Genomic DNA, 23,700 nt, shown 5'->3' on the forward strand with positions numbered 1-23,700 from the left:
CTCGGTGGCAGTAAGGGATCAAAAGCGATTGCTCAGGTACGAAGAGCAGCATTACCGCATTGCTTCTGTGAACTTGGGGATTGCCAAGGAAACTGGCCAGAATGGGTGCCCCTCTCTTTCCTGGAGATCGGGTGACCTTCGGAGGTGGGGGTGCCTGACTTCTCCCCGCTCAGGCCCCGAAAGCCCTGCCGCAGTACAGAGGCTGCCTGGTCCCTTTCCCTGGGGCTTTGCAACTGTTGCCACTGACATTCACTCGGAAGCATCTCCCGTCCGGATGCGGCAAGAGCCCCGCCCACCTCTGGCCTGACGCTAGCGGGGGGAGGCGGTGACTTGAGTCATCCACCCGGAAGATTCGGAGGCCTGCAGAGCCCGGTGTCAGGTTGGGGGGGCAGCCTGGGGCACGGCCGAGAGGGGGCCGCGGGGAGGGCCGAGGGGATGCAGCAGGACTCGGGGCTGGGGGTGGGTGCGGCCGTGCTGCTGCTGCTGGTGTCGGCGCTGCTCCTGCCGCACCTGAACCTGGAAGGCCCGGAGGAGGAGCCGCCCGGCTCCAGGTAGCGCCCCCCTGCTCTGCCCGTGGGTGGAGAGCTGTCACCCCCCCCCCACGCGGAGGGGCCCCGTGCCCCCCTGGGGGCCCTTCCCTTCGGAGCCCAGCCACCAAGCCCGGCCTCCCTCCTTCTTGTTTGTCCTTTGCTCAAATGGGAGTGGTGCCTAGTTCTGTAGAAAAGAGAAGTGCCCCCTCGGGGGTCCCTGCCCAGATGCCCCCTCGGGTGGGACATTCAGGCTCCCTGCATTCCTTATTCTAGATTTGCATTTTTGGAGAATAAAATGCAGAGGGAGGCCCCTTCCAGGTGCTCTCGGTGAGTTTGCAAATCTACCTGACTCATCAGTTTTTCCACCCTTCCCCCACCCCCACCCGAACCCCTTCTTTATGTGTAAGACAGAAAGATGAGAAAACACCTCTGTCTTCTCACCAATCTGAGATTCTCCCGGTAAGCAACCCCCCAGCCCCTCCCCACAGAAACAAGCCTTAGAGCAAAATCCAGCGTCCAAGATGAGGTCAGGTAGGACAGTTAGGTGGCAAAATGGATAGGCCCTGGTCCTTGGAGCCAGGAGGACCTGAGTTCAAATGTAGCCTCAGGCAGTCATTAGCTATGTGACCCTGGACAAGTCACTTAACCCTGTTTGCCTCAGTTTCCTCATCTGTAAAATGAGAAAAGGAGAAGGAAATTGCAGTCCACTCCAGTATCAGGGCAGCGAAAGGGTTTAGTTCATAGGGTGCTGGGTCTGGAGTCAGGAAAACTCAAGTTCAACTCTGGCCTCAGAAGCTATTATCTGTGTTACCCTGGGCAAGTCACTTAACCTCTCCCTTAATCCACTAGAGAAGGAATCCACTAAGTACACTAGCATCGCTGCTGTGGACAGTATGGTCCATGGCATCATGAAGATCAGACTCGACTAAACACTAACAGTGGGACAGGTTAGAAAATAAGAAGATGTGGGCTTTTTTACCAGCTCACTAGGCCTTTCACCAGACTGTAAGCATTTATTGGGTTCCACTCTCCTAGAATTGTGGCCTCCAAGTGGGAGGGGCCTAGAAGGGCGTCTTTCATCATCTCAAAGATGAGGTAACCAAAGCCCTGGAGCCTATGGGACTTGCCTTGTTTACCACGGTAGTTAGTGTCACAGCTGAGATTTCAGCCTAGACAGGATGGTTCCTGATCTTTCCCTGTGCTTTGGCCTATGCTTTTTCTGCTTCTTATTCTTGGGCTAGTGATCTAATCCCTTCTCTGAGCCTGAGTTCATCAGCAAAACTGGTTATAAGGGGAAATTAAAAACAAAAAACAAAACTCTTAACAAGCTTCCAACGTTTGATATCTCTCGAATACAGCATGATGGAGGCAGGAAGCCTGCCAAAGTTTCGGGAAGACTTCAGGACGAAGAATAAATCTGTGTTCATTCTGGGGGCCTCCGGAGCAACGGGCCAGGTGCTCCTTAGAGAAATCCTGAAAGAGAACCTGTTTTCTAAGGTCACCATCATAGGGCGCAGGAAAATAGAGTTTGAAGAGGAAGCCTATAAACACGTGGTAATGTATATAGGGTGTTGTGGGTTGGCAGCAATTGCAAAACGCTCAGAAATAACCCCAGAGGAATTTTTCGTGACTAGTAATTATTATTATTAGTTATTATTTCAGAACCAAAGTACCATTTTGGCCCCAGGATTAGCTTCCAGAATTTAGCTAAGACTGGCCTTTATGGTTATGGAGGGATTAAGATGTTTATGGAAGGAACCTTGGCAAATCACTCTGCCTTTTTGTGTCAGGGGTTCCTCACCTCTAAAATGGGGACAATCTTATTTTGCCCATAAACTTTATAGGATAGTTGGGAGGATCAGATATTAGGAATGTATGTTAAAAATGGTTTGAAAAGTTTAGAGAGTTAGAAAAATTCAGTGTTAGGTCCTGGGGATACAAATTGATCAAAAGCAGGCATTTATTCAGTACCTACCATGTTCTAGGCATTGTGCTAGGCTGGAGGTTCAAAAATAGTTCCTGCCCCTCGAGGAGGTTAAATTATCTTGTTACAGAGAGATAAACCTATATGGACTGATTGTCTTGCCTATTTGAGGTTGTTTTTTGGATACTGTTCTGATAATTTCTTCACTGCAGGTCTGACTCCCCAGACATTCATGTGGTGATATCCATTAAAGCTATGGAAGTAGAATTATTCTGGTAGTTTTTATTAGTACTGGGCAAAATTTTCACCTATATAGTTGAGGAGGATAGGGTCAAATTAACAAGAATTTATTAAGCGCCCATGGCATGCTAAGCACTGAACAAAACTCTGGGGTAGGCCATGATAACTGAATAAGCAAAACATTTGTGCTTTCTTCATTGTAAGGATCTCTCTCTACCAGATCAGCAACCCACCTCTGACTTAAATGCATAAGTCTTTAGGGCATTGCATAGGCACTTTAATTTGGCATTGATGTTAATTGATGGATTATTTTCTACTCCTCTGTGTACCTTAGGGATGTTGAAATTTAGCTTTCACCTCTTAAGAAAAAATGCTTAGATGTACAGGAGAAAACCAGTGTGTAAAGGTAGTAGATGGACTCTTGGAGTGTCTTATGTTTCATTCTTTAAAACTTTTTAATACTATAATAAGTAATTCTTATCTCTTTGCTTATTACTTAGCATCAAGAAGTAGTAGATTTTGAAAAGCTTGACGAATATTCCTCAGCTTTCCAAGGCCATGATGTTGGATTTTGTTGTCTGGGGACAACGAGAAGCAAAGCTGGCTCGGTAAGAAAGGGAAAAAACCCTCTTGACCTTCATGGTAGATGAAAATCTCCAAGATGCCTTTTCTTCTCATCCTTTCTTCTTCCATCCCACCTACTCAGGTACTGTTAGCCACACTGAGAAAGACTTTGTATGTCTTCCAAGAGAGAATCATTCAGGATTCTGTGTTGTAATCTGGAAAGTACTGAATGGTTTTTCCCCTCCTAATTTATGTTTCTTTCTCTTCCTTCCTTTCATTTTCCCTCCCTTCCTCCCTTTCTTCCTTCTTCCCTTCCTCCTCCCTTCCTTTTTCTTTATTCCCTCCCTTCCTCCCTTCCTCCCTTCCTTCCTTCCTCCCTTCCTTCTTTCCTCCCTCTGTTTATTCTTTCATTTCATTCTTTTCATTCATTTATATCCATTAAGAAAAAACTGAACAAAAACCAATTGAAGTATAATCATACTTCATAATATATGCAGTATTTGACACCCATCATCTCCCAACCATTCTATTGTGAGGAAGGAGATAGGTTTCCTCTTTTCACTGGTAATTTCAATTAACTTGAGTTTGACAGCATTTTAGGGTTGTTTTCATGAACAGTGTCTCATTGTATGTAATACTTTCCATGCTATCAGTTCATACAAGTCTTCTCCTATTTTTCTGAATTCCTTGTTCACATGGTACAATAATATTCCATTATGTTTGTTGTAATAACTATCAGACTTAGCCAAGCATTTAAGAAGTTGCTAGATATTTCCATGATCCCACTATTTATAAGTTGTGCTGAAGTCAAAACCTAGAAGACAGACAGGGTTGCCTGGGGACAGCCACCAGGACTGGCCTGCCGCTGGGCCTGCTGCCTACAGCTGTAACGTGAGGAGCTGCCAAAGAGGATGGGAAAACCCACTGTTCACAGTCACGTCTCAGATGTTGGGAAGTTCAGTCATTCAATCAAAAAGCATTTAATTAATCACTTACTATGTATGAGACACTGTACTAAGTGCTGGGAATACAAAGAAGGACAAAAACAAAAGAAACACAAAACTCCCTTCCAGGAGTTTACTTTGCAATGGAGGAAGCAGAATGCAAACAACTACATACAAAATACAAATATATGGGCAATGATATACAAGGGAAATGGGAGGTAAGCTCAGAGGGAGGGCACTGGTGGTAGGGGACAAGGGAAGGCCTCTTACACAGGGTGAGCTTAGAGCTGAGTCTTCCAGAAAGTCTGGAAAACCAAGGGGTGGGAGCAATGAGGGAAAGCATTCTAGGTGTGGGGGAAAGCCAGTTAGAAGAAATGAAGTTGGGAAATGAGTTTTCATATGCGAGAACAACAAGAAAGGCCAGTGCTGCTGGGTTGCAGTCTCTAGAGGGGGAAGAGTGTCAGATGATTGGAAAGGTAGGAAGGGGCCAGGTGGCAAAAGGCCATTAAAAGCCAGACAGAGACTTGTTGAACTTGTATCAACAAAACTGAGTATAGCCTGAACCAGATTAAAATGCAATTGGAAAATGTTTAACAAACTAAATAAAAATGCAGTACAGCATAGGTCCTGTTAATTTGTGGTTTCTAAGGCAATATGTAGCTGGTAGGGGTCTTTCTCTGTGAGTTTCACACCAGTGCTGCAGGTAGGTGAGTGACCTTGTAAGATGTGCACTTTGTGAGGATTATGCTAGCAACTGAGTGGGGGATGGACTGGGAGGGCAGGACCTAGCAGTAGGCTGTTGTTATAGGCCAAGTGTGAAGTGATGAGGGCCTGCCCCATGGTGACAGGAATGTGAGTGGAGAGAAGGGAATGATGTAAAAACTACAGAGCTTTGACACCAGATTGGATACAGGTGTAGGGAAAAGTGAGTCAAAAAGTTGGATGAGAGAGTAGAGATTTGAACAAGGTTAGTTGACCAAGCACAGGATCCAAAAGCCAGATGAGGTCAGAGGTTAATGGAGTTGGTAAGTGTTGACATCTTCTTAGCCACACAGGGAAATTATATACTGATGGGGAGACCTTGCCACAGCCCTTTGGCATGCTGATGGGGCCTTGCCACCATTTTCCTTGTAAAGTTCTTTTTTTTTTTTTTGGTCTTTTTGGAAGTGAGGAAGGCTGGGCAATTAGGATTAAGTGACTTACCCAAGGTCACACAGCTAGTATGTTAAGTGTCTGAGGCCGGATTTGAATTCAGGTCCTCCTGACTCCAGGGCTGGTGCTCTATTCACTGCACCATCTAGCTGCCCCCCATAAGGTTCTTAAAGAACCAACACCCCATGACCCTCATACCTGGCAGTGATGCTTTCTCTCCTTATCATTAATGGTAAGCCATTAGGTCTGATTAATTGTAACTGACCACTGTCTTTGTCAGTTAATGCTACACCTGCCTCTCTCCCCCTGAAAATTTGATTTAGAAGTGTGTTCTCTGTCCCTCCCTTCCCACTCTCTGTTACTCCCTCTTCTTCCTGTCTCCCTCCTCCGTCCCCGTTGGCCTCTTTTCATGCCAGACTTTACACATCAGCAATAAAGCATCAGAACATCTAGACACAACTTAGCCCCTAGTGATAATTGAACCTTCATTAATGATTCAGCCTCAGAGATGATTCAGAGTTGTTTAGCATGATTTCTAGTGTTCCATCTTCTCATTACTAATACCTTGGCTCAGATCTTGTTCGGAAAGATACTCTCTTACGTTTTAGCTGCAGTATGAGAGGCCTGTCTGTTTGTTGACACGAGGGGTTCATGTAGTACACTGCAGCAGAAATGTACACTGGGGTCCCTGTCTCATCTGCAGGAGTTAATTTACTGCCTCTAATTTCTATCCAGAGCATTGTTTGTTTCCCTTGGCAAAATATCCTTGCTGAGAATAAAGAGCGTGTGTAATAATGAGTAAGAAAAATGTGATCCCTTCCTTTAAGGCTTATTGTCAAACATAGGCAAAGGAGACACACATAAAACACACTTACATAGTCTTCCTCATCCATTGTGGGCGATCCCAGGTCATTGGCAATTAGTGCATAAAGCTGAGGTGCCGTTAGACATCTGCTTTTCAAAGTTAGGTACCATTTAGAAAGTCAGATTTTAAACCCTGTTTTAGAAAGAAGGAAGAGGTGATTAGGCGTGAGAGAGAAATGTGTAGTGGGAAGCATGCTCTGATTTCTGTTGCTACCTCTTTGACTTAACCTCAGTGTCTTAACCTCTCTGGGCCTAACTTACCTTATCTGTGAAATGGGATGTGGACTAAATGACTTCATCCATGAGGACAAGTAGAGCAGGAAGTGATGAAGAAAATATTTTTATGTTTCAAGCTCTTATATGTCATTGCTTGAGTTTCTGGAGTAGGGAATGGCACCTCCTTATAGGAAGCATTTGATTGATTGATTGATTCATCTACACTCTGTACTTTTATGTGGAACTTTCCACCATTCCACATGGGGCCAACTTGATCTTGGTGGTGGTTCACTAACATCTGAGACTGTTTTTAGGCCTAGAGCCACCAGTTTTCATCCTAGAAAACAAATCACACTACAGGTAACTCTCAAACCCTGTTCAGTAGACTCTGTTGTATCCAGATTTTGTAGAATTATATGGTCCATTAGTGGGAAGAGGGTTTTTTTTTTCCCTTTATCCGGCAGCTTATTTGTTTGTTTGTTTTTTGCTTTGTTTGGAATTTGACTTCATCTTTTATCTATTGAAATGAGATTTTTTTTTTTTTTGCTCACCCAGACATTATTTGTTCTGGCTGTCTGTTTCAAAAACATGACACGAAAGGGGAAATTTTTAGTAAGTGTAAAGTTAAGAGAGAATCATATTTTGTTTAGTTATTTTGCAGTTGTGCCTGACTCTTCATGAACCCATTTTGGGTTTTCTTGGCAAAGATATTGGTGTACTTTGCTATTTTCTTCTCCAGTTCATTTTACAGATAAGGAAACTGAGACAAACAGTGTTAAGTGACTTGCCTAAAGTCACACAGCTAGTAAGTGTCTGAGGCCAGATTTGAACTCACAGAGATTAGTCTTTCTGACTCTAGGCCCACCTAGCTGTCCTAGAATCACATTATTTCTGTTCTTTAGAGGGGAATGGTATATGCAGTTGAATGTGCCCTAGATTTAGGTTTGAGGCCTAACTTTACAAGTGGCTAGTAGTGTGACCTTGGGCAAAACCTTTACTTATTAGACTTCCAGTTTCCTCATCTGTAAAATGGAGATAATTCCTGCTTTTTATTGCTTGAAGTTGATGTGATTACCATTGTGACTGTGAGAATAACTGGGCTGGTTTTCTGGGGGTTTCTGTATCTGTGAAATGAGGGATTTGGACATGAGGTTCTGAAAAGGCCCTTCTAGCTCTAGATCCTATGAAATCTGTATATGAAATGATGTATGTCATGCTTTTAAACCATAAAGCACTAGTTTAGTAAAAGATTTTAGTATTATTCCACTTAATAAATATTAAGTCCTTGCTGTGTACAGGGGGCAGATATGATGTTTAGGTAAGACACCTGTCCTTATTGGAGCTTATAGACAACTAGGGGTGTATGGCACAGACTCTTTTTTAGTTTAATGAGCATTTGTGCAGAGCTTTGAAGAAAACTGGGGATTCTGAGACTTGAAGGTAAGGAGGGAGTTCCTTCTAGACATGGTAGACAGCTTATGCAAAGGTACAGAGAAGGCAGATGAATGTGGAAGCTATATGGAAGAAAACAGGCTAATTTGACCAGTTAGCTGAAGGGTAGTAATATATCCTAAAGCTGGAGAAGTAAATGAGAACCAAGTTAAGATGGGCACTAAATCCTAAACAGAAGAGTTTGTATTTAATCATAGAAAAGAGATAAGGGTCATATTATGCCCCTTTTATACTTCATGCTAATTTCCATTAGTGGCACATGGTAGGCATTTAGTGAATACTAGTTGGTTGGCTGATTATTGTATCTTTGCACAAATATATTCATGACTTAGAACAAATTCCCTTCTTGACTCTACCTTTAAGAATCCTGGTTCCCTTAAAGACTCAGCTCAGGTGACATTTCTTCTGTGAAGTCTTTCCTGAACTTTCCAGATGCTAGCAACTTTACCCTCCTTATCTGTGTATACGGAATTTTCAATGGGGCAACAAAAGGGTAGGGAGTACCATATTTTTTGTGTCTTTATATCCCTAGCATCTATAGTTGTACAGCGACTTTGCATATAGTAGGCGGTTAATAAATGTTGAATTGGGAAAAATAATAGGGAGTCAGTGTAGTTTATGGATCAGGAGAATAACATGGTTGTCCATTCCTGTACTTTTGGATTAAAAATATGGAAATTTTGTGGATGATAGATTGGGGAGTCAGTAAAAATTTCTTAGCACCTACTGTGTGCTAGTCATGGTGCTAGGCACTGTGGTTACAAAGAATGGCAAAAGACTATTCAAAAGGAGCACAGAGTCTAATGGGGCAGACAACATACAAAAGACTGTATACAAACAAGCTTTATACAAGATAAATTGGAAACAATCAACAAAGGGAGGGCACTAGAATTAAGAAGGTTGGTGCTTGGGGTGGCCAGGTAGCACAGGGAGTAAGAGCACCGGCCTCAGTGTCTGGATGACCTGGGGATAGAATCCTGGGCTCAGACACTTGGCACCCACCCAGAAACACCTGGCCGTGTAACCTCCAGCAAGTTACTTAACCCCAATTGCTTAGAGGCGGCCAGGTAGCACAGCAAGTAAGAGCACCGGCTCCAATGTCAGGATGACATGGGGATCGAATCCCGGGCTCAGACACTTAGCACCCCCCCCAGAAACACCTGGCTGTGTAACCTTGAGCAAGTTACTTAACCCCAATTGCTTTAAAAAAAAAAAAAAGGTTGGTGCTTAGCAGTTGGGGGAGATAATAGTAAGAGAAAATATTTGTACCATTTTGTTGCTCTCAGAGACCTATCTTAGAAGTTGGCTATTGATTTCATGTTTTAGAACACAGCGATAAGGGCTGAAAGGATCCTTAGAAATATTTAATACTGCTTTCTCATGTTAAACGTGGGGAAACTGAGGCCCAGATTACTCAGCTACTGAGTGGTAGAACTGCGATTGAATTTCTCATCCAGGGCATCATTTTTTACTATACCAACCAATCAATCAACAAATATCTATTAAGTACCCGATGCTAGGAATACAAAGATAGAAAATGAAATAATCCCTACCCTCCAGGAATTTACATTCTATTGTATTCTATTCTAGAGACAGCCAGGTAGGTGGCAGTGGATGGAATTAGGGAAACCTGAGTTCCAATCAGACCTCAGAGGCTCTGACCAAATTGCTTCAGTGTCTTCATCTGTGAAATGGTCATGATAATAGCATTTTACTTCACTGGGTTATTGTGAAGAAACAAATGAGATAATATTTGTAAAGTGCTTCGCACAGTGCCTGGTACACGGTAAATACTTAATAAATGGTGGTTTCTTTCCTTCTTTTCTGTTGATGAAGATGATGCCTCTAAAAATCTCTATGGCAAATGAAGTATAAAAATTGTTGGGGCCGCTAGGTGATGCAGTGCATAGAGTGCTTGGAGTCAGGAAGTCTCATCTTCATGAGTTCAAATCCAGCCTTAGACGCTTCCTAGCTGGGTGATCCTGGGCAAGTCACTTAACCCTGTCTGCCTCAGTTTCCTCATCTGTAAAATGAACTGGAGAATGAAATGGCGAACCAAGCCAGGATATTTGTGAAATGGGGTCACAAAGAGTTGGACAAAACTGAAATGATCAAACAATAAAAAAAGAAAAGAAAGAAAAATTGTTGAGGGAGTTAATGTGGAATAATGGAACAAGCCCTAGATTGGGAGTCAGAAGATGTAGATTTGAATATTGGCTCTTCCATTTGTCTTGTGTATGACCTCAGGGAAGTCATTCGGCCTTGTTTTCCTTATCTGTAAAATGAGAGAGTCAGATTGTATAATGACTAGAACACCTTCCAGCTCTAAAATCCTATATGTAATATCCCTGGTACCATACAAATAGAGTGCCTTTATTCGAATTTTTCGTTTAAGTGTTTTTCATGTGAGGAAGGAAAGAGGGATAGTGGCTGGACTTTGGGCTATGTTAAATCCTTTGCTAAATGTGCCCCTGCTTCACTAGATAATAGCCTGGCCACTGTTCTCTCCCATAATTGAATGGTTTGTGTTCTTTATTTCAAACAAACAAACAAAAAAGAGTTTAAGGACTTAATTTTTTACAGAGGCATCTTGGAGTGTGGCCTATTAAACTAAAATTAGAGGGTTTGTGTCTTTTGAGAGAGAGAGAGAGAGAGAGAGAGAGAGAGAGAGAGAGAGAGAGAGAGTGTGTGTGTGTGTGTGTGTGTGTGTGTGTGTGTGTGTGTGTGTGAGTTGGGCATGGGGAGGGTGAAGATATTTTGTAAGGTCCTTTCAAGTCAGCTTCCTTTCTTTGAACAGATGAAATCTTCTGCCTTCCAAAGGGTTGGGGGAGTTAGGCCAAAGCTTGCACACAAAGGCACCTGTGAGGCGTCTCAGGGCTCACATTTAAGTGAGTTCTGAGTCTTTGGGAGCTGGCCACATTAAAGAACCCTTGCCCAGTTTGGCTTTGAGATTCGTTCTCTAGCTAAAAGGCCATGCATCAGGGTGAGGGATATGAAATTCAAAAATTGAGTGGGCATAGGGGGAAAAAAACCCAGCGGTGTTTCTAATCTGCTTGGGAGCTCAGTGGATTTGTGGAATTGTTGTGGATTATCAGGCCATTGATTGCTAATAAAACAATATTTAGCTTTGTCCCCCAGACCAGCAATGGAGAAAGGTATGGGCACCTTGTCAAACAGGCCCCATTGAGCGGGAATGATGGGTTAAGTGTGGGGATCCAAGTGGCAGCGTGGGTGCTCGTCCTTCTAGGAACGGTTGTCAGTTGTTAGCGGGGCCAGTGAAAGGAAGGACGCCAGCGTCTGATGGCTGGGGTAGCATTGATGTGAGGTAGCAGACTAACTAGATTGAAAGAGTCTCATGGTATTTATGTCACTTTAATTTTCCTCCAACAATCGGAGACGACAGCACTCTATTAACAAGAGGCTGATCCAGAACTAAAGCTAAATAAATTAGGGTCTCCGTTTAATCAAAGTGTCCCTTTACTGGCCTTGGATTAACAGAGAAAGCGTCGGTTTAGGGACTTTTGATTGGCTGAGCCCTTCCTTTTTTGAGAAGTGGATAAAAGACAGCCAGTCTTACCACAGACACCGACAATAATCCTTCCAAATAGTGCCCCTTAAAAAAAAAAGGAATTAATATTTCACCCACCAACTTTGGCAGTTTGGTGCATAAAGTGTTTGCTTCTGAAAATCAGAATTCTGCTAGTGTGAGGGAGAGTGGGAAAGAGGAAAAGCAGAATCAAAATGAATCATGTTACCAAGGAAGAACCAATGGGAAAAACTTTTAAATTGAAGAAACTCTTTCAACTACTTGTAACTGAGCTTGTAACTTAGGTTCCTGCCTAGGGAAGCTGCTCTCGTGATATGAGATGCCTGGACCTCAGGAGGCAGGTTTGCATAACACTGATTCCAAAATAAATTGGAGTCCATCTTGGGCAGTGTTTAAGAATGGACAAACAGGTTAGCCTTCCTGAAAGTGAAGGGTCCACTGTAAGTAGAAAGTGCACATGGTTTGAACTGAGGGTCAGGACATCTGACCCTCACCGACTAGTTTTATAATCTTGGCCTCGGTAAGTCCTGTTCCTAAATCTGGGACTCAGTTTCCTACTCTGCAAATTTGGAAGGTTGAACTAGATCATGATATCTTAGATTTGGTGCTGGAAAGGACTACATAGGTCACCTGCATCATTTTTTGTCTTTGTCCCTAGTACCCCAAACAGTTACTTTTTTAGATTAGACTTACAATTTCATTGATATAAGGCAATGGTTCTCAAAAGTGTGGTCCACTGACCTGTAAGGTTCCCTGAGGCCCTTTCAGGGGGTCCACAAGGTCAAAACTATTTTCATCATATTGCCTAAAATCTTCTCCTTTCTTTTCCAATGACATATTTGTATGAAGTTGAATTTTCTTCAACCAAAACAACATATCACCACAGACTGAATGCAGAAGCAGATTTGGGAATCAGCCATCTTTGAGTAACATTAGATACTTAGAGAATTTGTAGAAATCTGTAAAATAATGGCACTTTTAGCACGAATTTTTTTTTGGAAAATATAGTTACTTTTCACCAAACAAATGACATTACTATGTGATGGGTTTATTATCATAAATGAAGTAATTAATATTTTTAAAATGTATCCACTTTCATTTCTAATAAGGTAAATATAGATAGATGTTATCCACATAAACAAAAGTTCCTTGGGGTCCTCAATAATTTTAAAAGTGTAATGTGGTCCTGAGACCAGAGTTTTGAGAACTATTAATGTGGGGAACTCTTGGGTCAAAAAATTCTTTCCTCCAAGGCAGGTCAGCACCTTCTCTGCAATTTAAAAAGTTGCCTCTGTCAGCAAGTAGTTAAGTAATGTGCCTGGATTCCTGTAGTCAGTATATGTCAGAGAATGGACTTAAATACATCCTAGAGAGGAAGAACTTTTTAGTTTTCCTGCTTCTCCTGCTATGTAACAGGTCCATGATAAACACTGAATAAATGCTTTATTATTGAGTTAATCTAAGCCAACTCATTCACTTTACAGATGAGGAGAATGAGACCCAGATTATCTAAATGACCTTTCCAAGGTCACAGGTGATAAGTGGCAAAGCCTGAAATTTGAACCCAGGCCCTTTAACTCCAAAGGACACAAACACCTAAACTTAATTTTTGGTCTTAGGTATTTTCTATGTAAAGCAAAGAGGTTGAATTTCAAAATAGCATAGTAGTAGCTTATTCATCATCTAAAAAATAGTTAGAATTGACATCTCCCCACTGTAAGGATTCAGAATTAGTGTGATACATAGATTTGGATAACTTAAGAAGGTACATGCAAATTGACATTTCTGTTTTATTTTTAGCTGTCTTTTGTTTATGGGATACTGGCTATTGTGATAACACTCATTCTAAAGAACCAAGGACCATCCAGTTACTTTTCTGACTAAGTTAAAAAAAAATTATCCTATAGTTGGGATCTGGATAATGAAGTTGTACTGGATTGATCAATAGGTTATTTTATTTATTACCACTTGAGACTCAGAGGGTTGGACTAGATGATCCTCAAGATTCCTTCCAGACCTAAATCTATGATTCTTTGATCTTCCTTCCCCATTTGAGTTGGGCTAGTTTGCTTTCTCATTCTGCTTCAGATTTTTTTCCTTCTGATGGTTCCTACAGCGGTGGTCTTCAGTGTGTAGTGAGATCATACCATTCTGATTACTTTGCTCTGGGTCGTGCCAGAGTCTTCCAGATAGCTGAAGATAGCTATCATTCCTACATCTTCCGTCTGGGCTACACTTTCCCAGTTCTTTCAGCTGTTCCCCATAGGCTGTGGTTTGTAGAGCCCTCCTCATTCTAGTTTCCTGTCTCTGGGAAAGTTCTCTCTCTTTGTTAATGTCCTTCTTTAAAATATGGTGCCCATAACTGAAGAAAATATTCTACGTGTGGTCTCGCTAGCACATGGTGGTATTATTTTAGAAGCTGGTTTTGGTTCATCAAGTCAGTCAAATTTATAAAGCATTTATTTAATGGTTACTGTGTGCTAGGCACCATTCTGAGCATTAGGGATACAACGGAAGGGACACACACATACAAAAGTTCATGCACAAATAGTGCCTATTCTCATGGAGCTCAAAGCCAGAAAATATGTAACTGTGTACAAATAAGATATATTTTCAGGCTAGATTGGAGATGATCTCTGAGGAAAGGCCGTGATAGTAAGGACTAGGAAAGGTGTTTTGTAGGAAGTGGAACTTTCTAGGAGCAGAGAGAACGCTCCAGGTATGGGGGACAACCCTTAAACATTTCTTTGATCCAGGAGATGGGTGCTGTTTGTGGGGAACAGCAAAGAGGATCATGTCCCTAATTTGGGGACAGGAGTGTAAGGTATAAGAAAACTAAAGAGCTTATCATTTAACACACAGAGTGAGCTTAGAGAGGTCAACAAAATACAAGATGGATGGAAGTGTTAGGAAAAAAATTATTAAGACTGAAGAAATAGAAAGTTTCCTAACCTTCAGTTACTTTTCCTGGGCCTCTTGTGTTTTTCTCTGTCATCTGTCTTTGGTTTTTCCCTTGCAGCTGTTCTTTTTCTCCTTTCTACTCAAGTTGGCTCTGTCTTGCTGTCCGAACTTGGATCCTTTCTTCTTTTGAATTTCAGCACTGCCTTTGGATGTAGCTTGGGTGCAAGCCAGAAACAAAGACTAATCTGTAAGATGAACCAAGAGACACGATCCTAACTCACAGCCACTTGGAAATCACCCTCACATCTTTTATTCTTCCCTCAGGATGGATTTGTTCGTGTTGACCGGGATTATGTGTTGAAGTCTGCAGAGCTGGCAAAAGCTGGAGGTTGCAAACATTTCAACTTCCTTTCATCTAAAGGAGCTGATAAGTCAAGCAGTTTTTTATATTTACAAATTAAGGTTTGTATATGTTTCTGTTTTTATAAACTGTTAAGAGCTTGGCTGTTCTAAATGATGACTGATAAGTATATCTGGTCAGTGTGAATTATGATGACCTTGAATTTTTATACTTATGGAAAGTATTTTACTGGGGGAAAAGGGTGTTCTTAGCTTTGAAAATAATTAGGGTTACCTTACCTTAGAAAATATCTCTCCATACTGACCTCTAGTGTTTATTTAGATTATTCATTGAGAATTCTCTTCTCTCAAACAGCATGCAGCAGTTTAAGATTGCATTAACTTTTCTAGTAATTTCATCACATCATTGGAGTATGGTGAGCTTGTGAGCAACTAAGACTTCTTATTTTCAAATTAACTGGTCCTGTCTCCCCCATCCTGTATGTATGGAATTGACTTAGTGGACCTAGGGTCAGTAAAAGGTAATCTGACCCATAGGTTATTACTAAAGATTTCTGTTCAGCCCAGCCCTGTTAGGGAGTAGGTAGCATTTAGAAAGGGAGACTCAGTGGATAGAGCACAGGGTCTGGAGTTAGGAAGATCTAAGTTCAAATCCAGTCTCAGACACTTACTTAGCTGTGTGATCCTGGGCAAGTCCCTTATCCCTTATTTGCCTCATTTCCTTATCTGTAAAAGGGGGACACACTGGAGAAGGAAATGGCAGCCACTCTAGTATTTTTGCCAAGAAAATCCCATGGACTTTGCCCATGGGTCATGTAGAGTTGGACATAACAACAAAGCCATCAGGAACCATGGTCCTTCACTCTGAAAGAACTGTGTGGTATTGTTTCTTTAACTGACATCTGTCCTCTTGTCAATGAAAAGTTTAAGATAACATTTTAAATCCAAAGCTGAGTGCATTCTCAAAAGGAAAGCTCTGCAGTCCAAATAATTTACAGGTACAGATTCCAAGAAGCAAACAGATTATTTTTTTTTATTGTCGGCATAAAACAATTGCAGTGGATAATTTAGAGGAAAAAAAGAAACATTCAGAACTAAATGCATTAATATGAAAGGAATTCTGTATTTTCTCAAGTTTATGTAGCGTTGCTTTCTTGGTACCATTCTCACATTTAAACATTCATAGAATTTTTTTTCTTGGAATGAAAGCCGTTATAATCAGCGGTGCCTAAAGCAGCCTGTCTTCTGTGAGATCATTTTGATTGAAAAATTTTTTCCTGGAGACTCTTATAAATTACTTTGCGTAACCTAGAGAACTGAAGGTTTGTAGTTTTATAAAATTTAGCTCTCAAAAGGACCTTAAAGATCATTTGGACTCTCACCTTCATTTTATGGATGGGAGGTGACGTTCATCAAGGTGAATGGCTTGATTCAAGGGTCACACAGGAAGTCAAATGACAGAACCAGGTTTAAGACCTGCATCTACTGATGCCCAGGGAGACAAAGACCTTAAGGGTAATCTCCTCAAAAGAAGGCACATTGGAGCAAATAAAGCAGCAGACAAGGAGGAGTCATTACTAGGAGGGAGGGTTGCTGAACAAATTAACATCTCTGGGCCTTCTGTAAAATGGGCATAATAATAAGTTTCCCTCTGGTTAGGTTTGTTGAGGAGTGGTATGATGGGTGTGTGGGTGGAGGAACAGACCTACTCAAGTGGTTCATGGGCTGAAACCCTTTGAAAGTCACTGGTCTGGAATATTCGTATTAGACTAGAGACATTTAATTTTATTAATCGTACAATGTTCTTGTTTTTACACAGTCTCTTTGATTTCCTCAATGTAGGAAGCCCCCATCTAGTGCAGATCTCTCTGTAACTTATAGTCTTCCACTCATGTCTAGGGGCACACTTGCCTAAGGTCATACATGGCCCAGAGGTTGTCAGAAGTAGAATTTGAACCCAGGTGTTCCTGACTTTGAAGTCAGCTTTCTGTTCACTATATCACACTGTCCCAGTGAAATGTCAGCCTCCAGCTACTGACCTCTCTGACTCCCTTTAAGTCCCAGTTAAAATCCCACCTTCTAGGGGAAGCCTCCCCCAACCTATCTTAACTCCAGTGTCTTTCCTGGGTTAATTATTTCCTATTTATCCTGGATATGGATTACTTTGTTTATATTTGTTTGCATGTTATCTTCCCCATTAGATTATAAGCCCCCTGAGGGCAGGGACTGTCTTTTGCTGCCTCTTTTGATATCCAGCACAGTGCCTGGCAATTGATTAATCAGAAGTTTATCAGAGAATCTTAGAATCAGGAGGGGCCCTCAAAGAAAACCTTGTTCAGCTCTTTAAAATTGAACTTTTAGTAGGTTAGTTAATCCCTTTGAGCCTCTATTTTACCATTAGGGGTTTGGATGAGATGGTTTTTTTCCAGATTTAACATTCTCTTATTTTATATATTCATGAGTCTGATCAAAGTCCTATTTAGGCCAGGGCTCCATCAGGAGACCCTGGATTCTTGTACATGATACTGGTGGGGCCAAGGATCTCCTGGACCTCCCCATCTGATTTGCCAGGTTGACTTTGTTTTGAGTCTAAACTTAAAAAACTACTGGTTTTGAGTCCTTTGCTATAGACTGTACTTCTCATCCAAGCACTAGCTTGGCTAAGTGAGGAGAGACTTAGCAGCAGCAGGTGAAGGATTTCTCAAGTCATTTACTACGGCACAGAGAGGTTGTAATCTGTGATGGTGGATGGTGTGCCCACACTGCTGTAATCATGAATCTTTGGAATACTGAAGGAAATGAATCATAGGTATAACTCAGACTTCTGGGGACTGGGTACTCTGCAGAGGGTGAAGTCATTCTATCTTGAGCTCGTCAGAGTAGAGCAGGGAGCAATGAGTTGGTTTTAATTAAATACTGATTTATTTTTTTAGGGTGAAGTAGAGGCCAAAATTGAAGAATTCAACTTTGAGCGGTATACAATTTTTAGGCCTGCGTGAGTATTATAAGACTCTGTATACTTGCCTTCTGGACTAAATTAGGCTTTAGGGGAAGCTGGTACTAGCTCAGATGTTTTAATTTCCAATCTAAAGCAGCAGCTAATCTTAACATTTTGGAAATGTCATATTTTCTTGTACTGTATAACGGGAAGCTAAAAGGATATTTTCAAGTCCTAGATAAAACCAGACATAGGAAAGGGTCATTTTGATAGTGTGAAGAACTTCGGACTTGACCATTCCACTTGACTTAAAAGGTTATGTTTTTTGATGCTTGGCCCCTCAGGTATTGCCCTGGCTTTTATTCTGATCTGTCTGTCGAGTCTAGAAATGGATAACAATAGGCTATGACCCAAGATGGTCAAGACAGTCTATTCCTTCAACCCTGTACAGCAAGGTTTTTTAATCTTGTGTGTGTGTGTGTGTGTGTGTGTGTGTGTGTGTCTGTTTGTGTGTGTATCTTGGACCCTTTTGGTAGTCTGAAAGAGTCTGTGGATTCCTTTGAATAATGTTTTTAAATGCGCAAAATAAAGTACATAGGATTACAAAGGAAATCAATTAAATTGATACACAGTAATCACTATATTTTTTAAAAGAATTCACAATCCCCAGGTTAAAAACCCCTAATTTAAAGAGAGCAGGTTTAAGGACTACTACTCCTTCTTTTATACCCTGGGGCAGAGTGGCATTAGTTTGTCTTGCTGGCATCACTCCCTTTGCTCTTGGGAGAAAGTGGGATAAATATGCTTTTAGAGTAGTTAGGAAATACTTGTTGGGCATTATTAACTGTCTCCTTAATTTTTTTTCCTTAAGCATCAGATGGAATCTTGTATCCAAATTCTCTCTAATTATGTATTTTATCATGCTATCTTTGTTTTTTTTCCTTGTATATTTTAGAGTTCTATTATGTGACAGAAAAGAATCCCGCCCAGCTGAATGGTTGGCCAGAAAATTTCTTGGTTCACTACCAGCCTCTTGGGCTAAAGATCATTCTGTACCTGTTACAACTGTTGTCAGAGCAATGGTTAATAACCTAATAATGCCCAGTGACAAGAAGACGGAATTGCTGGATAACCAGGCTATCCATAACCTTGGGAAGGCAGAAGACCTTAACAAGCCATGACCACACTAGAAAAATTCCTTTTCTTCCTTTTGATTTCCTTTGATTCTCATGTCATAACCAGATTAACACTCTCAGGATAGTAAGAATATAGAGTTTACATATAATATAATGTAACATAATAATTTGAGGACTTTTGGTGGAACAATTGATAGAATACTGAATTTGGAGTCCAGAAAACTTGGGTTCAAATCCTGCCCTAGACACCAGCTAGGTTTCTTTGGGTAGATCTCTTAAATATCTCTCAGCCCTAGATTCTTTATCTATAAATGATTATTACAAATACCTACCTAACCGGGTTGTTGTAAAGATCAAATTAAATAATATATGTAAAGCTCTTGGCAAATCTGATACATATTAGCTATATTATTTATCTGGAAAATGTTAATTTATTTTAGTAATTCCTAACCTTTTTTTTTTTTTTGAGGCAATTGGGGTTAAGTAACTTGCCCAGGGTCACACAGCTAGTAAGTGCTGTCTAAGGTCGCATTTGAACTCAGGTCCTCGTGATTTTAAGGCTGGTGCTCTATTCACTTCACCACCAAGCTACCCCTCCCCCCTTTTTGGAGGCAGTCGGGATTACCCAACATTTTAAAATGTCAGAATACATGGATCTGACCTACATGTTATACTTGTGGTATCAGCTATTGAGAAAATATCTAATCAAAAAAACCTACTATGAATTCAGTGATACTTTTAAATGATTTAATATTTTTTATTAATAACAGCATCTATATAGTTTTTTAAAATAGCCATTTATATGTGTGTGAAACATTTGATATATGGAAGGTTGGTTTATTTATTTATAGCTTCGCATATTAATTCCTTTACTCCTTGCAATGACTCTGTGGTCCTTTAGGGGCCTGCAGTTGAGAATCTGTGAGCTACTGAACTCGAAATAGTTCTAGTACACGTTAGTTCTGGTCATCTCCCTAATACATTCTAAGTCCTACTTGTCCTGTGCAAAGTGCTCCTTCATCAGTTACAAAATTGTTGTAAAAAAAAATGCTAAGTTTGGGGACTTTTTTCTCAAAGAATGGAAGCATGATTATAGTGATCCAATTGGTACAGATTACAGAGGTTATGTCATACTGTATGTACATGGTGTTTTAAATGAGTCCTGTGCCTTTACTAATGTACAATAAAAAGGGAATTTCTCTAATGATATTGTGGCTCTTCAATTAAGCAGAAAAGCAACAAAGCTTACATATAACTCTTGTTAACCTTTTTTGTGTCCTGGACCTCTTTGGAAGACTGAGTGAAGCCTATGGATTCCTTCTCAGAATAATATTTTAAAATTCCTTAAGTAAAATACAGAAGAATGCAAAGGAAATCAGTTATTTTGGAATGTAATAATCAAAATGGATACAAAGCAAGTTCATGCACTCCATGTTAAGCATCCCTGAACTAGGCAATTCTTTGGCTCTAGCTGCCAGTGCTAGAAGAAGACCCCAAAGTTACCACCTTGGGGCTTCCTGCTGTTACATTAGTGCAGGAGGGTTCTGCACAGCATCTGGCACGAAGTAGGTGCTTAATAAATGTTTGCTGACTTGACTGTCCACTGGAATTTACACGGAACTTCTTTTAGTGATTAGTGGGCTCTCTCATTCAGATTATTGACAACTGAAGTTGAGGTTTTGCATTGTTCATGTGGGCTCAGATTGTTGCGGAGTTGAACTAAGACATGTTTAGGGAGTCCCTGTAGCTTTCTGAATTTAGAAGGGAGGGGGCCTTAAAGGTGATCACACCCATCCCCCTGAGCAGCTGCGATTCCCCACTCTAATATCCAGCCTCTGCTTGAACACCAATGGTGTCAGTCTGTTCCTAACTAAGTCAGCAACCATTTCTTAAGTACTTTTGTGCCAGGCACTGTGCTAAGCACAGGGAATATGATTACAAACCCTCAGGTAGCTAACATTCTAATGAAAGATGACTGTTATTGTTCGTCCTTCCTTGGAAGAGGACCGATGACATTATGAGGATGATAAATTGGCTTTCCAGTGAATTGGATTTAAGTCAGGCAGAGCTTTGCAAAGATGTCAATCCCATTCTCCTGCCATGAAAGAAGACAACACTTAAAAGGGAGGGGAAATGGGCAGAGAAGGGACCCACACTGGGGCGTGGTGATGAAGCCTGGAGGGAACAGAGTCAGAAGAGTGATGAATTGCTGGCTGGAACATTGCCTCAAAATGGGGGTTCTAGGAGGAACTCCCCAGTGGGAGGAAGGGGTTGCAGGAGCAGAATGATCATGCAGGGTGAGAAGGGAGCTGGGAGAGGGTGGGGAATCTTGGAAGCCAAGCTAGGGGAGGAGTCAAGATGATTTATTACAATCTAATTCCTACCTTTTTCAATCCTCCCCTCCAGAGCTTGAATGTTCGATCTCCATTTCATAAGACTTTGCAAATATTTGAAGAGAGCTATCATTTTCCTTCTCTCATATCCCCAACTTGTTCTCTCTTCCAGGCTAACCACCTTCAGCTTTTCAGTTGATTCTAATATAACATAGCTTCAAGCCCCTACACAATCTTGACTTCTATTTTTTTTTTTTTATACATGCTCTAGTTTATTAGTGTACCTTCTAAAATGTGGTACCTACTACTGAAGACAGCCTAAGAAATATAGTGCAAATAGATTTTTATTTTGTCTGTATCTGTGATTTCAGGGCAGTTAGGTGGCACAGTGGATAGATGGAGGGCCTGGTGCCAGGAAGACCTGAGTTTAAATCCAACCTCAGACACTTATGAACTGTGTGACCCTGGGCAAGTCACTTAACCCTCTTGGTCTCAGTGTCCTCATCTGTAAAATAAACTGGAGAATGAAATGGCAAACTATTCCAGTAGCCCTCCCAAGAAAACCCCAAATGGTGTCAGAAAGACTAAACAAACCAACCCTATGATTTCATTGGCATATTTAACACACATTAAGGAAAATCCTCCCGCCATGGTGGTAACTATTTTTCAACGTACAGACTTAGGGGGCACTGAGAGATTAAGAGCTTCGTCCATGGTCCCACAGCTAGTATGTTAGAGGAGGGAACTTTAGATAATACACTGCTATTTGTACAGCTTAAGATCATATTAACTTTTGGGGCAGCCCACATTCCACTGATACTGAGTTTCCATTTCAGTATTAAAGGGTCAAGACAGGATCACATCTAAGTTTTGTATTAATTCCCAGTGCCTAGTGCATTGCTTTGTGCATTATAATTACTTAATAAGTATTGGTAGAATGAATGAATGAATTCAGCTAATGTTTAAGTGACTAGTATGTAGGAAATAGTACATGGGAAGCATAGAGAGATATGAAGAAATCTGATGTTCCTTCTTTCTAGGAGTTTAACAAGCAATCTCATTGAACTGGGACTTGGGCGTGGCAGAGAATGGGTTTCAGTTTCAGTACCTGGGACAGGGTGGTCAATAGATGATTATGGACTGAGTAAGTGAGTAGCCAGCTGGAACTCCTTGACTGGTGTCCTTGTTAACTTCAGACAAAGGTAACATTCACACCTTGAAAGTCACAGTAACTTTCAGTTGAGACAGTACCTATACTTGGACCCAGAGAACCCAAATATCACCATCCTCAAGCCTTAATAAAGCAGCATTCTATTTCCAGTTTTTTTTTTTTTGTACCAGACCTTTGAATTCAACCCTATAGGGAATTCTCTGAACTACTGCAGAACAGTACCTTAGAGTTACCAGGCGGACCTGAAAGGTCAATTAACTTGTCTAAGGTTACTCAGTTAGTTTTGGGGAAAGATGGGGTATAAATTCAGGTCTTCCTGACTCTCAGGGCAGTTCTCTATTCCATGAAGCCACCGAAGCTTCTCATGTCCACATTATGAAAATTAATAGTTAAAATTAATAGAACTTAAAAAAAATGGTTACTAAAGACGATTCAGTGCCCTAATAAGTCTGCAAAGCTGTATAGCCTTGTAGCTAAGTATAGCGTTAAACACCCAGATTAGTGGTTTAGAGAGTGGTGCTATACGTCTTCTAAGAAAGAGAATATTGGTATGATCCGGATTTTTAAAACTGGAAGGGATTTTAATCCCTTCTTCTAGCTCATTTCATCCAATTCCCTCATTTTACAGATAAGGAAACTGGCCCTCACTAATTGTGACTTAACTAAGGTCATAAAGGGAAATAAGAGAGCTCAGATTTAAATTCAAAACCAGGATGCTTTTTCATCATACTGCAAGTCTTTCTTATTTAGGATACGGACAGGGGTGGGAATGACATTTCAGCTTTGAAATCAGTCTGGCTTGTATCCAGGCTCGGGGAATGCGGCATCTGCATAGACCCTGGGTGTCTGCAGTGCTTGTGGGCAGGTTTGCTTTTTTTTAAATTTAAGAGGACATCCTTTATGCCCTGGCCCATTGCGGATCCTCTTCCCCCTCCTCCATCAGAGGGCTCTCTGCCTGGGTGCCGCGCTGCAGCATCTGGGAGGGGGGATGCAGAGGGGAAGCAATGGAGCAGGGAAGCCTTTCTTTGTCTCCCTTCCTCCAAGCACTGGGGGGACGGAGGAGGGCGGCTGCAGAGGATCTCGGAGACCATTTAGTGAGTCCACACCCCTCCTTTTGCAGGAGAGGAAATTTATGCCCAGGGAGGCTGAGTCACTTTCCCAAGGTCACAGAGAGTAAGCTTCGGAATCGGAATTTGAACCCTGGTCCTTTTGCTGCTGAGAGTGCCACCGCAAGCAGCAGCAGCAAAAGCAGAGCGCCGGCCCCGCCCTCTTTGCAAAGGACGAGCGGGGGCGGAGGGAGACTGGGGGAGAAGAGTCATGACCACGTGACACCCCCTGCCCAGCCTGCAGCCAGCTCGCAGAGCCGGAAGAGGGAGCGCCAGCTCGCGCGCGCGCAGACCGTCCTTCCCTTCCCCCACCTCCTTCCGG

General features: G+C 41.6%; 1 protein-coding gene across 3 annotated transcripts; it reads left to right on the forward strand.

Annotated features, from left to right (window-relative positions):
• Positions 1-232: 232 nt before the first annotated feature.
• HTATIP2 (HIV-1 Tat interactive protein 2) lies at positions 233-19,975 on the forward strand. Of its 3 annotated transcripts, XM_069091285.1 has the most exons (7): positions 287-379; positions 804-857; positions 1,889-2,084; positions 3,195-3,302; positions 14,659-14,796; positions 17,628-17,689; positions 18,588-19,975. In XM_069091285.1, the coding sequence occupies exons 2-7, from the start codon at positions 826-828 to the stop codon at positions 18,811-18,813; spliced, it is 762 nt and encodes a 253-aa protein (XP_068947386.1). In that variant the 5' UTR covers positions 287-379; positions 804-825; the 3' UTR covers positions 18,814-19,975. The 3 variants fall into 3 exon arrangements, with proteins under 3 accessions (XP_068947387.1, XP_068947386.1, XP_068947385.1); XM_069091286.1 differs by lacking the exon at positions 804-857 and having other exon boundaries at positions 233-379; XM_069091284.1 differs by lacking the exons at positions 287-379; positions 804-857 and adding an exon at positions 409-551.
• The last annotated feature ends 3,725 nt before the right edge of the window (positions 19,976-23,700 follow it).

The sequence above is a fragment of the Petaurus breviceps genome, unplaced genomic scaffold (genome assembly GCF_028583685.1).
Source record: "Petaurus breviceps papuanus isolate PSGF00001 unplaced genomic scaffold, PetGlider_PUasm1.0 188, whole genome shotgun sequence".
Classification (NCBI taxonomy): Eukaryota; Metazoa; Chordata; class Mammalia; order Diprotodontia; family Petauridae; genus Petaurus; species Petaurus breviceps.